The sequence below is a fragment of the Talpa europaea genome (genome assembly GCF_964194135.1).
Source record: "Talpa europaea genome assembly, chromosome: 15".
Taxonomy (NCBI): domain Eukaryota; kingdom Metazoa; phylum Chordata; class Mammalia; order Eulipotyphla; family Talpidae; genus Talpa; species Talpa europaea.
In genome coordinates, this window is record NC_140083.1 from 82,048,592 (window position 1) to 82,061,673 (window position 13,082).

At 57.9% G+C, this 13,082-nt stretch overlaps 1 protein-coding gene across 1 annotated transcript; it reads right to left on the reverse strand.

Moving 5' to 3' along the window:
• Positions 1 to 835: 835 nt before the first annotated feature.
• On the reverse strand, positions 836 to 12,976 carry ANKRD52 (ankyrin repeat domain 52; the record flags this gene model as incomplete). The annotated part of the gene is made up of 28 exons (XM_084256495.1): positions 836 to 1,086; positions 1,508 to 1,599; positions 1,784 to 1,866; positions 2,061 to 2,143; positions 2,345 to 2,490; positions 2,595 to 2,678; positions 2,784 to 2,871; positions 3,051 to 3,270; positions 3,817 to 3,934; positions 4,010 to 4,097; positions 4,347 to 4,548; positions 4,770 to 4,841; positions 5,017 to 5,128; positions 6,952 to 7,032; positions 7,108 to 7,248; positions 7,428 to 7,496; positions 7,701 to 7,818; positions 7,922 to 8,004; positions 8,201 to 8,315; positions 8,611 to 8,689; positions 8,928 to 9,140; positions 9,410 to 9,552; positions 9,991 to 10,078; positions 10,585 to 10,785; positions 11,768 to 11,838; positions 12,037 to 12,115; positions 12,539 to 12,622; positions 12,950 to 12,976. The coding sequence occupies 28 exons, from the start codon at positions 12,974 to 12,976 to the stop codon at positions 836 to 838; spliced, it is 3,231 nt and encodes a 1,076-aa protein (XP_084112621.1).
• Between the last annotated feature and the right edge of the window lie 106 nt (positions 12,977 to 13,082).

The window sequence follows — 13,082 nt, forward strand, 5'->3', positions numbered from 1 at the left end:
AAAGTTAAGGGAGAGGAGAGCCAGGGAGGGAATGGCCGCAGGCTCTGCCCTCCCAAAAGAAGTTAAAAGAAGCAAGGTTAAAGTGCGTGGTTAGGGGGCCAGGCCAGGGGTGGGCGGGATGGGGGGGCAGGCTGTGGGGGCAGAACCAGCCCTTGATTTGCATATGAGGAGCCAGGGTAGAGTGCAGGAAGGGGCCCAGGTACAGTAGTTGCTGCTTCAAGTGTTTTGCATTTGAACTTGAGGGGTGATGGGGGACAGAAGTAGGGGGAAGCTCCAGGCCCCAGTGCTAAGTACCCTCCCCCCTCATCTGCTAGCTGCCCCTGAAGGGGGAGGGGGACACCCCCAGAGTGCTCACACAGTACCAGAAATTAAGGCTTCTCACTGCTGCGGGGATGGAGGGGCCGGCCGAGCAGGGAGGCAGTGATGGGTATGGAAGAGGAGGGGTCTGCCTGGCAGTAAGGGGGGGGATGCGGGGGGGCCAGAGAGGGGAGAGGCAGAGGGAAGAGTTGGGGGAGCTGGCAGCAGAAAGGGGGGACAGAGAGATGGGGTAAAGGAGAGGGGGAGCCAGGCATTTAGCAATCATTTTGGGACACTTGGCAGAAGGGGTGGCCCTGGGGGAACCAAGGGCCTGGGGTGCTTCCTGTGGGTCCCAGACCCCTGCCAGGCCAGGATGGTGTGGCAAAGGGGTGAGCAGCTGCTCCCCAGTGCTTTTGTTGTCCCCTCCGCCCCCCCCACCCAGTCGTGTTCTCCTTTAAAGTGCCCTAAATGTATAGACTTTTTCTAAATAAATAGAATAAGATATCAAGCCACCGGCAGGGAGGGACACGGGAGGGGGCTACTCAGAGTAGCAGCCGTCTAGCCCGACGGCGCCGTGCCGCTCCTGGCTGTAGGGGCGGGAGGCCCCGTGGGGCAGGGCGCCGCAGCCACCCACCGTCTTGGCTGCCGCGATGCTGCAGTTTTTGAACAGGCTCAAGTTGAAAGGACTGACGGCGTCCTTGGGTGGGAAAGGCTTCATGGTGGAAAGGATCAAGGCCAGGCAGTCTGCCACATCTTTGTTGGGGGCGCAGGCCAGTGCTGGGGTGTGACCTGCAGGGCAAAGGGGAGAACTGAGGCACAGGATCCTGTCTCTCTGGGCCCCCGTTCACCCTCCCCGGGGCCTGAGCTCTCCTATCTACAGAGGGCTGGCAAGGCAGGCAAGCCCCTGGCGTGCTCGGAGTCCAGGGCACCCAGGGATGCTGACAGGGAGCCTGTCAGAGCGTGGGGTAAGGCTGGTGCATGGGGGGGCGGGAGGCTGGGGGCTGAGGCCTGTGGTAGGACTTCCAGAGGATCCAGTGGGCTCCGTTCAATTCGGCCAGACTCCCCTCAGAGCCTCTAGCATATTGATCCCTGTTCTTAACAGCTCCCTTGGGAAGAAAATCCAGTTTATAGCAAGGTTAAGAAGTCACCTCCTGAAGAATGTCCCTGACCCCAAACCCAGGAGAGGCGGGGGGCTCCAGACCCCACCCACCTTCTTCATCCACAGCCAGCACTGTCGCCCCACGACTCAGCAGGGCCTGCACCACAGAAGCTAGACCATTCCGGGCAGCAATGTGGAGTGGCCTGGGAAGAAAAGAAAAGGGGACATGAGGTCAACAAGATGACCCGCTGCCCTTCCCACCCTCAGCCAGAGCAGCAAGGGCACTGAACAAATGTTATGAGCTCCGGAGAGCCCCAGAAATGCAGGGGGCTCGTGCTTCACCCACCTGCCTCCCCCAGTCAGGAGCCCCCTTCCCCGGGCACTCACATCTGCAGCGCACTGTTGGTGGCATTGATAAGGCCAAGGTCTTGGGTTTCTGCCAGGATCATGAGGGCACATTTCTCATGGCCCTGAGGGAGAGAAGCAGAGGAGAGACTCGTGAAGTAGAAGAGTGACAGGCGGCAGCGTGGCAGTTGGGAAGGCCAGCAGGGGGCAAAGAGCTGTCCCACCGGTCAGACACCCCGGTCAGTCCTCAAGCCAGACCCACTTCCCGCATCAAGCCTTGCCCCGACACCACCCTTGGCACCACCACCCCAGGCAGCACCTTGCTACACGCCAAGTGGAGGGCAGTGTTCTTGTTCTCATCCAGCACAGTAAGGTCTGCCTTCCCTCGGTACAGCAGAAATTCTGCAAGAGAAGGAGGACAGAAGGGGGCTGACACCTCCCCTCCAGAGCGTCAGCCAGCTGAATCTGCAGCCCTCTACCTCCCAGCCCCACTGGCACAGGTTTTGTTTCCCATCTGCAGAGGGTGAAACATCCAAAGATACACTCCTGCTTCCTGAACCCCCAGCTGGCAGGGGCCACCCGGCCCCACGCGCCCCTACGCACCCAGAGCAGCAGTCCGCCCGTTCTCGGCCGCCGTCATGAGCGCCGTGCGGCCAGCATGGTCAGTGGCGTTCACCTCAGCTTGATGCTGCAGCAGCATGCGGAGGCCAGAGACATTGTCCGCGAAGGCAGCGGCGTGAAGAGGGGTCCTGTGGGGTGGGGGTGGAGCCGAGTGAGGGAGGGAAGGCTCTTCCATCTGAACAGGAAGAAGTCAGAGGCCCCTCGGGCTGACGCCCAGTCTCCTACCACTCACCGTCCTTTGGCATCTCGGCTGTTCACAATCTTGGCACCCAGAGCTCCCAGCAGCATCTCTGTGGTGCTGTCCTGGTTATTAATTCTGGGGAAAGAAGAGAGGTCAGCAGGAAAGGAAAGACAAATGGACGCCTGTCCTCAGCCCACAGCACAGACCCTGTCCTCAGCTCCGGCACAGCAAGGGACTTACACTGCACAGTGCAAAGGAGTGAAGGGGTTTCCTTCCAGATATGAAAATGGGCTGTGTTCAAGTAACAACTCCAGACAATCTTCGTGTCCTGGCATGAGGAGGAAAACCGGTGACCGAGTGGAATGACAAGGTTCCCCGCATCTGTCCTGTCCCATCTCTTGACACTTCATTCCACTTCCAGATCAACCCACGCCTTCCAGGCCCCTGGCCGCACCTGCTCTCCCCCAGGCCCTCACACACCCACGGCCACGGGCCCCGGGTCCGCACCAGTGTAGGAGGCCCAGTGCATGGGCGAGTATCCGCTGTAATCCACCCCGGCATCCAGGGGGTCCGTGGAAAGGGCAGCCTGCAGCAGGGTCCGCAGCACCGTGGCGTGACCACAGGCTGAGGCCAGATGAATGGGCGTGCGCCCCTTGAAGTCTCGGCACAGCACAAATGCGTCATGGTCCAGCAGGGCAGCCAGGCAGTCCTCACAGCCAGTCACTGCCTGTGGGTGGCAGGGGGGTTGGAGGAGCCACTCCCTGTCCAGTGGCCAGTCACAGGGCTGGCCCCGAAGAGTACCACACCCTGGGCTGCAGGCCCCTAAGTGCTAGGGACAGGGCCTTTCCTTCACACTGCACCAGCAAATGTCAGGGTGGGGGGAGTTAAGCCTGGTGCTCTGGAGTAGGAAATGGAATAGTAATAAGGAGACTAAGGGATGAGAGAACGCAGCAGGAGAGGAGGCAGCAGCTTCAGGACAGGTGATCTTGAAGAAGGGTCAGGGTTTGGCCTCATTTGCCAACGGGACAGGGCCCGCAGGGAGACCCGAGGTAGAGTCTGGGTGGTGAGCCTGCAGCTGTCTCTGACTACAAGCAAGGTTATCAGGGAGAGCAGTTGGGGATGTCAGGTCCTCGCTGTGTCTGGAACACACAAGATGACCCTGAGCACAAAACCCTGACCCACCTGCTGGACAGTCGGATGCCTACTGCTGGTGGGTCCCATGCTACCACACCCAGGCCCATCTGCCGGCAGCCCCGCCCAGAAGCCCACTCACCCCCCGGTGGAGGGCAGTGCGACCCCGAAGGTCAGCAGCATCAGCTGTGGATCCTTTCTCTAGCAGCAGATGTACACAGTCCACATGGCCATTCATGATGGCCAGCATCAGTGGGGTTCTACGGAGGAGGCAGGAGAGAGGGTGAGGGCCTAGCAGGGACAGAACACTGCACCCCACCCTGGCCCACACTCACTGGCCATAGGCATCCATGACATCTGTGATGTCAGCTCGATCCCCACTGTCAATCAGCAAGTGCAGGGAATCAGTGTGGCCAGAGGCAGCTAGGAAAAATAGGGGTCTGTGTCAGGTTACGGTCAGCAGGAAGGAGGTGGCCAGATCGAGCCTAAGGGAGTTGGGGTAGAGATTATGGGAAGACCTGTGGCAGGGAGAAGTCTCAGGGCAGAGGACTCGAAGTCTCCACCCCTCTCGCCCCAATTGACTCCCAATCCCATCCTATTCAGGAGCGATGTGGAGACCGATCTCCAAGGCACAATGTGGGAAGGGGAGGGAAGTCTGAGAGGCCTACTAACCAGCAGCGTGCAGGGGTGTCCACTTGCGCTTCCGCTCCTTGATGAGGGCAGAGGCGCCGTGAGCAGTCAGCACCTCCACACACTCTGTGGAGCCACGCTCAGTGGCCAGGAAGAGCGCAGTCCGGCCCTTGTGGTCCCTCACATCCAGGTTCACCAGCGTCTCGGCCAGTGTCTTCAGGGCTTCACAGTGACCGTTGTAGGCCTGGAGCAGCGCAGGCAACCATGGACACAGCTTAGGACACTGACCCACTCTGCTCCCAGGGGACTCCAGGCAGCAGACCTCCCATAAACTCCCCACTGCACTCTGCCCTCTCCAACCCACTGCCCACGTGCCACACCCCACACGAAGGCAGAACAATACAAATGCTGGCGTCAGGGACCCAGAAGGGACAGGAGAACAGGAGGAAAAGACTCGGCACTCACAGCTAAGTGCAAAGGGCTGACTGGAATGGTACTCTCCACATCCTCCAGGCAGTTAAAGGACATTTCTAAGAGCTGCAATGGACAGGACAGTAAGAAGGTGCTGGGGCTCTGGAACATCCAAGATACTACCCCCGCCACCCACCCACAATTATTCCACTAAACTAAACGCCTACATCTCCATTCGATTCAGCCACCCCTTGGTCACAGAATCCGCCTCATGTCCCCCGGGCTCAGGGCCCATGCTTACCAGTTCGAGGTTCTGTCTATTGCCGTAGGCGGCTGCATAGTGCACGGCTGTGTAGCCCTGCCTGTCCCGCAGGGAGGGGTCTGCACCGTTATCCAGTAGGAACTCCAGACAGCTAGGGGACAGAGGCAGCTTATGAGGCCAGGACAGGTCCGGCCTGCGAGGGCACAGCCATGGGAGGAGTAGGAAGGGCAAGGAGCCCACCAGGCCGGGCAGCCAGCACCCGCTGCCGTCCACGGGCTAGTTCCGTTCCACTGACTCCCTCTCCAGACTCGCCACTTCCTCCGGGTCTACCCTGAACCACCTGCCTTTGTCGTTCTCTTTCACCCTTCGAATGCTCTCCCAGAGGACACAGAGGACAAGGATCAAACTGCTGCCCACCTCCATGCGGAAGTTTTCAAGTATGAATGAAACTCATGCATGAAACTGTCTCAGACTCAGGGCCGACTTTCTCTCCTCTGTGAGGCCTTCCCAGCCTCCCCAAGATAGGCTCCTTCTCTACATTCTCTGGCACCTTCCACAGCTTAGTAGTCAGTTGGGTTAGCAGTAATGACAACTCAGTACTCAGCACTTACTAGTTCTCAAGCACTGCTCTCGGTACGTAATGTATATTAAATCCTGAGGCATATAAGACTCTTCTCCATGCTGTGGTTGGCCCCCCAAGGCACAGAGAGGTTAACTTACTTGCCAAAGGTCACACAGTTGAGCTTTTTAGATTCTTTTTTTTTTAAGGTTTATTTATTTATGCATGCAAGAGCTGGGGTATAGGCCAGAGGTACAGGGACAAGAGGATTCACCAGAGACAGAGTGGGGAGCACAATAGGCAGATCTACTGAAATACACTGCTGAGGGGAGCAGCGGGGAGACAGGAGAGGTCTGCTGCGCCATGTGGGTAGCTCCCTGGCAAGGGATCAAACTCGTCTGGCAGAGGCTGAGGACAGCTTCATAGTGCTGAGACTTAACCCCTTGTGCCACCAGAGAGGGCTGGAGCTTTTTAGATTCTAAGTATACTTTTATTTTATTTTTTTAAAGATTTATTTATTTATTTATTTATACATACATACATACATACAAGCACTGGGTACAGTCAGAAGCGCGGGAGGGTGAGAGAATTCACCAGAGTCAGAGCAGAGAGCAGAGCAGGCAGAAGGACGAAGTACACTGCTGAGGGGAGCAGTGGGCAGCAGGAGAGGTCTGCGCGCCATGTGGGACCCTCCTCCGGTGGCCGGGGAGCAGCTGGGGATCGAACCGGCGCCGCAGAGGCCGCGGGCAGCTTCACAACCCAGCGCTCAACCGCTACGCCACCGGGGAGGCCCGACAGCTTACTTTAGAATGTATAAATACAAATGTCCTTTCATTTATCTTTCCCCATTTATTGTTAGCTCTCAAAGGGCAAAAATTTGGAATAATTTTTTATTCTACAAACTCAACACAGTACTCGGTACCCAGTAAGTAAATTCTCAATTTAACGCTGTGGAATAAACAAACGCTCTCAAGACCATGTGCTCCTTCAGGGAAGAAACCACGTCCCATACGTCTGTGTTTGCTCGTGGGGCTGGGTTTGGGGCTAAAGGCAGAGTGCACCGGGCACACTGCGCTAAGGTGGTGGGTTTGGAGTGAGCAGAATAACAGGTCAAGGGGCCTTCCTGGTGGCGCAAGGGGTTAAGTCTCAGGACTATGAAGCTATTGGCAGCCACTGCAGCATGAGTTCATCCCCGGGCAGGGAGCTGACCCACACGATGCAGCAGACCTCTCCTGTCACACCCGCTGCTCCCCTCAGCAGTGAATCTGCCTGTTCTGCTCCCCACTCTGTCTCTGGTGAATCTTCTCACACCTCTGGCCTGTACCCCAGCTCTTGTAAGCATAAGTAAATAAATCTTAAAAAAAAAAAAACAAAAAACAACAGGTCGAGCCGACACTGGCCCCCCAGCTACTCACAAGAAGGCCTCCTTCCTGCGGGACTCTTTCAGTGGCTCATCCTCGTCAACATCATGGCTGGAAGATGAGTGGGGTTCCGCTCTGGGGGCGGGAGAAGAAGTCAGGGGGAGGCTCAGAGAGGTGCGTGGGGCCAACAGGCTGGCGAGGGAGTCTCACCTCCTATAAGTGTCGGAGGCAGCAGCGTAGTGGAGGGGGGAGCAGCCTTTACAGTCGGCCTCGTTGACGCCGGCCCCAGCAGTCACCAGAGTGACTGCACACTGGTAGCTGCCATTGGCGGCTGCATAGTGCAGGGGGGTCCTGGGGGTGGAATGGAGGAGGATGGGTAAAAGAATCAGGGACGGATCCAAACGCAACCAGATGTTGCGCCAAAAGCTGCTTTTCACAGTCTCCTCACAAAGGCTCCAACTCCCCGCCCCCCCACTATCATTTGTCTCTAATCCGACGTTCCCTCTGTATACTCCTGCAAATTAAAATACCTTCCGAATTTGTCTCTCCTCCTCAAGTCAGCTCCACTGCTCAACAGCAAATTAAGACATTCAACATTTCTACGAGGAAGGAGGATGAGCGTTAAGATGAGGGTTAAGCCTTTAGGAAAAGCCACAGGGAGGGACTAAGAAAGGGAGGAACTAGACGGTTCTTTCTGCTGAGTCTGCTCTCGCGGAGAAAGAGGGACAGATGTGGGCAAAAAGAATGATGGGCCCAGACCCTTGCCCCACTCTCAAGCCTGGGTAAGAGGGAAGAGAACTCACCCTCCAGAAGCAGCAGCATGAAGACAGGTGCGGCCAAGGTTGTCAGGTGTATTGATGTCAAACCCAGCTGAGAGCACATGCTCGTTGCTGAGTGAAGATACGATGCTGTACAGCTGACCTGCGGGGCCACAACAGGAGGGTCTCATGGAGGCCACTGAGCAGACGGGGAAAGTCCTCTGCTTCCTCCATGCTGCCCAACACCCCCACCAATCGGCACGTACCTGAGGAAAGCAGCTTACGACAACAGTCAGAGAATCCAAAGAGAACAGCTAAGTGCAGGGGAAACATGTCGTGGATGCCGCGCCTGGGGACAAGGTGAGAACTCAGCCCGCAGGTGGAGAACAGGCCAGCCACAGACTGCTCTTCCGTGGCCCACCACCAGCCCAGGAGGGGGCCGGGTTCTCCAGGTTTGTCTCGAGCGAGTTTCTTTGGCCCCTGCTGATGTGAGCGGTCTGTATGGCCCTCGGCCGCCACAACGTGGGGTCAGGGGCTGGACTTACCGGGCGGTGTCCGCGCCATTGGTCATGAGGGTGCTGATGAGCAGCTCGTGTCCGTAGCGAGCAGCCACGTGCAGTGGCGTGTTCCCAAACTTGTCGGCACAATCGATCTCACTGCCTGGGAGGGGGATGCATATGCAAGCTCAGATGGACCTGAAGTTTCAGACTCATACGACTCAGCCATCATGAGTTCGTTCTACATGCCCAGTGCCATGCTAATCACCCCCCATGTCTCCAACTTGTGAACCCAGGGGTCTGGGCAGACAGAGCAGGGCGGTTGTCACAGGCACCCACGCAGAGCTCTGGGTGCCCATCCTGAGTGCAAGATGGGGGTGGGGGGTTGCGTGAGGAAGGAAAGGGATTCTAGGGCTGAGTCCACAGCGGGTGAGACGAGCACATATCCCAAGTCCTACCATTCTGGATGAGGATCTGAGAGCGGGTGAAACGGCCGTGGATGGCAGCCATATGCAGAGGACTCTTCCCTTCTTTGCTCTGTGGAAACATGGCGATTTTTTTCTCCCAGCGTAAATCATGGAGCATGCCCTATTCCCTCTCCCAAAGAACAAGTCTCAGGACAGAGTGTTCGTATGGACATGTCAGCCTGCACTCTCCTCATCAACCCTGGAGGCAAGTGGATGATTCCCAGAGAACTCTCCAAGGGGAAGACACAGTCAGGACCCCTGGGACCAGGCTCTTCTCCCCACCGCCTCAGCCTCCTTCCTTCAGGCACCTGGTAGTTGACATCGGCCCCGTTATTGACCAGCAGCTCCAAGCAAAGGGCGCCATTGGTGGAGACCGCAGCCACGTGCAATGGCGTGAAGCCCTTTTCATTAGGCTGGTTGACATTGGCGCCGGCATTCACCAGCTCGATAGCCACAGCATCCTGGCCCAGGTAGCAGGCGATGTGCAAAGCTGTGTTTCCAAAAGCGTTGGGCTCGTCAATCTGGATTTCCAGAGGTGAGAGTAAGGGAGGTTATCAATTAAAGTGGAGACCAGCAGTTAGACTAGAGGATCCCAAATTCCAACAATGGACTCTGTCTCCTTAGGTTTCTCACCCAAAAAACTGTGGGCACCATTATTTAAGGAAACTCTATTCAGACCCTTTCTATCATATCCTCCTGCCCTCCAAAAGCTATACCATCATCTCTCCATCATTGTCTCTGACCGCCAGTTCCCATCCATGGCTCCCAACCCCATGTGCAGTGCCCTGACCTCGGCCCCCATCCGGAGCAGGTACTTCACCACTTCGATCTGGCCACTGGCAGCAGCGGTGTGAAGCAGCCCATAGCCCTTGCGGTCCTTGCAGCTAAGATCTGCTCCCCGTGCCACCAGCAATTTCAGGACTTCCAAGTGCCCTGGGTGAAAAAGGATGCTCTCAAGGAGTGCAGGGGGAACGCTAAGGCCCTGTGTTGCGTGCTCTGAAGGCTACAGCCCTCTCGATGCCCTGGGATTCCTAAATGTCAAATCCCTACTTTTTTCTTTTGAAGATTTATTTTTACTTATTTATGCATACAAGAACTGGGGTACAGGCCAGAGGTGTGTGGGGGGGGTGGTGGTGAGAGGATTCACCAGAGACAGAGTGGGGAGCAGAACGGGCTGATGTACTGAAATCCACTGCTGAGGGGAGCAGCAGGGAGACAGGAGAGGTCTGCTGCGCCATGTGGGTCAGCTTCCTGGTGGCGATCAAACTCAGGCCACAGTGGCTGGTGATAAAGTTTGACTGTGCTGAGACTTAACCTCTGTGCCACCAGGGAAGCCCTCAATTTCCTACTTTTCCTGTGAAATTTTCTCACCTAGAAAAGCTGCCCAGTGCAGAGGCTGTCGCTCCTTTTTGTCACAGACATTCAGGCTGGCTCCCTTGTTGAGGAGCAGGTTCACCGTCTATGTGAGGATATGAAAGACACCTGTTCAAGGGCTGGTTCAAGCCCTCAACATGTCCAAGAGAAGAGGCCTTCGATTCGGGAAAGGCCGAGGCAGCCTAATGCGTTTGTCCTTAAACAGGACAATCTGGAGAACCAGAGGGAGCAGAGGAAGCAGGCACTAGAGAGTACTAAGATAGATCTGGAAGATTGAGAGACACTCAAGGGAGTGCTTTGGTAGTTCTTAAACTCTCCTGAAAGATTCTTTGAAAATGTGTTGAAAGACAGAGATTCTCCCTTCAGGAAAAGACACGAACACAAACATTTCCCAGGTAACTTCAGAGTTTATCATGCTCATGAAATCTAAGTCAAGAACTTCAATCTACCCTGACCAGTCATTTGCTGCTTGAGCCCAACTGTTAGTATAACTGCTGTGCTGCTTGTCCCCAGGGCTGGGGGCCAGGAGCGGGGCGAGGTGAGGATGGGAAGGGAAGGCCCCAGGCAGCAGGGGATTGGTGTGTTCCTCACCTCAAGATGCCCACTATGCACTGCATGGTGCAGAGCGCTGCGCCCACTCCTGTCAGCCACGTTGAGGCTGCTCAGCAGGGGTGCCAGAGCCTCAGCACACTTGGTGGCCCGGTTGGCGGCAGCCACATGCAGTGGTGTCTGCCACAGCTTGTCCCGGGCATTCACATCTGCTGAATGTGCCAGCAGCAGCCCCAGCACCTTCTGTTGAGGGGTCGGGGAGAGAGAGACATTAGAGGGGGAGCAGGAAATAAAGCAATGGGAAATAGAAGGAGGGATACGTCAGCATGGCACTCGTGTGTTCCCTCCCCACCCTGACCCTCTAGCGCACCTAGCCTCTCAGTGCCTATGTCCCAATTTCTGGATCGTCTCAGCCTTACACTCATCCCTCCCTTACTGAGGAAAATTCTTTCCTCTTCCTCAAACCATCTGGTATCGCTCCCCAACCCAGACCCTGAAAATCTTCACCCACACGTACAGTTGCTACCAAGAAAGCATGTAAATGTAGAGAATCCCAATTCCCAACTGCCCTGCCCCCTTAATGCCCCAACACCCTCCCACAGCCCTTCCACAGGCACCAAATCATTTTCATTACCCCGGGAAACAAACAGATACTGATTCCTTTCCAAAACCCAGGCCGACCTGCCCCTCCTGGCCACCACCCACCCTGTTCCCATCCGCCTCAGTCCCTCCCCCTGGTGGCTACAGTCCGGGGCGGTGACTGCAGAGTAAAGGGAGGTCTTTCCAGTTCCTCACAGTTGATGCACCCAACTGGCGAGAGATGTCTGACCAGGGTGCTGTCACACTCATGCTGCATGAGGGGCAGGGATGCAACAGATCACTACCCCCCATTCCTTCATCACAAGAAACCTCAGTGGCCAGAGGGGGATTGGACTCCAAGGTGGCCCCCCAGGGAGGGATGAGTCACTCAGGCCTGGCAGCAGGGCCCCCTGCAGTCTGCCAGCCTAGTGTTAAGCTCTCCTCTGACGTCACTTCAGCTGGCAACATTCAGCCCCCCTTACCAGCCAGTTCTAGGGGCAAGAGGGAGGGCCGATGTCTGGTCGCCTCCCTACCTGGGGGCAGAGCAGCTTGGGGGGCCGGAGACTGAGACTCTCTAGGCCTTAACAACCCACCCTTAACTAATTCATCCTCTTAGGAAAGATGAAAGGAGGCAGGAGGGCCGTACCTCATTTCGGGAGGCAGCAGCACGATGAAGAGGGGTCAGCCACAGTGTGTCCTTAGCGTTGACATTAGCACCTGCGGGGACATAATTTCCTCTTTCGGTGGAGGTGCAGGGGTGGCGGGGAAGGAAGCCAGTAACCGGGCGGGGGATTGGGCAGAACTAGAGCCTTGCCTGGACCAGGCACCAGAGAACAGTCCTGGGGTTTGGAAAACCAAGCTCCTCCTCTCCAGTCCCCTCCCTAGATGCCACACCTTCCAGCTCCCCCCTTTCACCTGACATCAGTAGCAACTGGAGGATGGGGACATCGCCTACGTAGGCAGCAGCATGCAGTGGGGTTCGCCTTTCTTGGTCCTGGGAAGGCAGAAAAGAAGAGCAGCTTGTGGGGGTGATCCATGGAGGCCCCCAATCCAAGTGTTAGAATTTCAGGCCTCTTCCCCACAAGCTCTACCCACAGCTTCTGCTGCCTCCTAGATCTCAACCCTAGGTGGAAGCCAGCACCTGGGGAGGGGAGACGCGGGGCAGAGGCACCGAGCCGCCAGCTCCTTCCCGGAGGGGTGGGGGCGCTGCAGACCCCCGCGGTGGAGGGCGGAACGCCGTTTCTGGGTCTGTGCGCCCAGGCTGGCCCGCGCTCCATCCCCAAATGTGGAGCAGACGCTCATCCCCGGGAGGAAGGCGCTGCGGCCTCACCCCGGCCAAGGAGACCGGAGCCGCCCGATTGGCGGGGAGGGGTTCGGCGCCGACGACCCGCTCGCCATCCTCCCTGCCCCAACTCACCAGCACGTTGATGTTCTCCTTCTGCGAGAGCAGGGAACGCACTTCCTCCACATCGCGGCTGAAGATGGCCTGGACCAGGGGCGGCTGCAAGGGAGACGCCGCGCTCAGGGACGAGCCGCGCCGGGGCCGCGGCCGGAGCGGAACGGGGGGGGGGAGGGACGCCGGCTGAGGGGAGGCGTCGCCGGAGCGGCTCCGCTCGCGGTCCGGGCTGCAGGCGGCTCCCGCGGCGCGTCCGGCGGCCGCCAGGCCGCCAAGGGCACGGGCTCGGCTGAGGGGAGCGCGGCGCGGGGCGGAGCGGGAGCCGCGGCAGCCCCGGACTCGGGCCCAGCCTAGGCCGCACATCCCCGGGCTCGCGTGGCGGCGGCGCCGGGGCCCGGAAGGAGGAAGCGGGGGGAGGGCAGGCGCGCTGACCTGGTCCGTGATGCTGAGGATCCCCATGGCCCGGCCCGGGCTCCGTCCGCATCGAGCTCCCGGCGGCGGCGGCGGCGGCTCCACCGGGGACACCGGGCGGCCCAGGCGGCGGCTGCGGCGGCGGCTGCGGGGA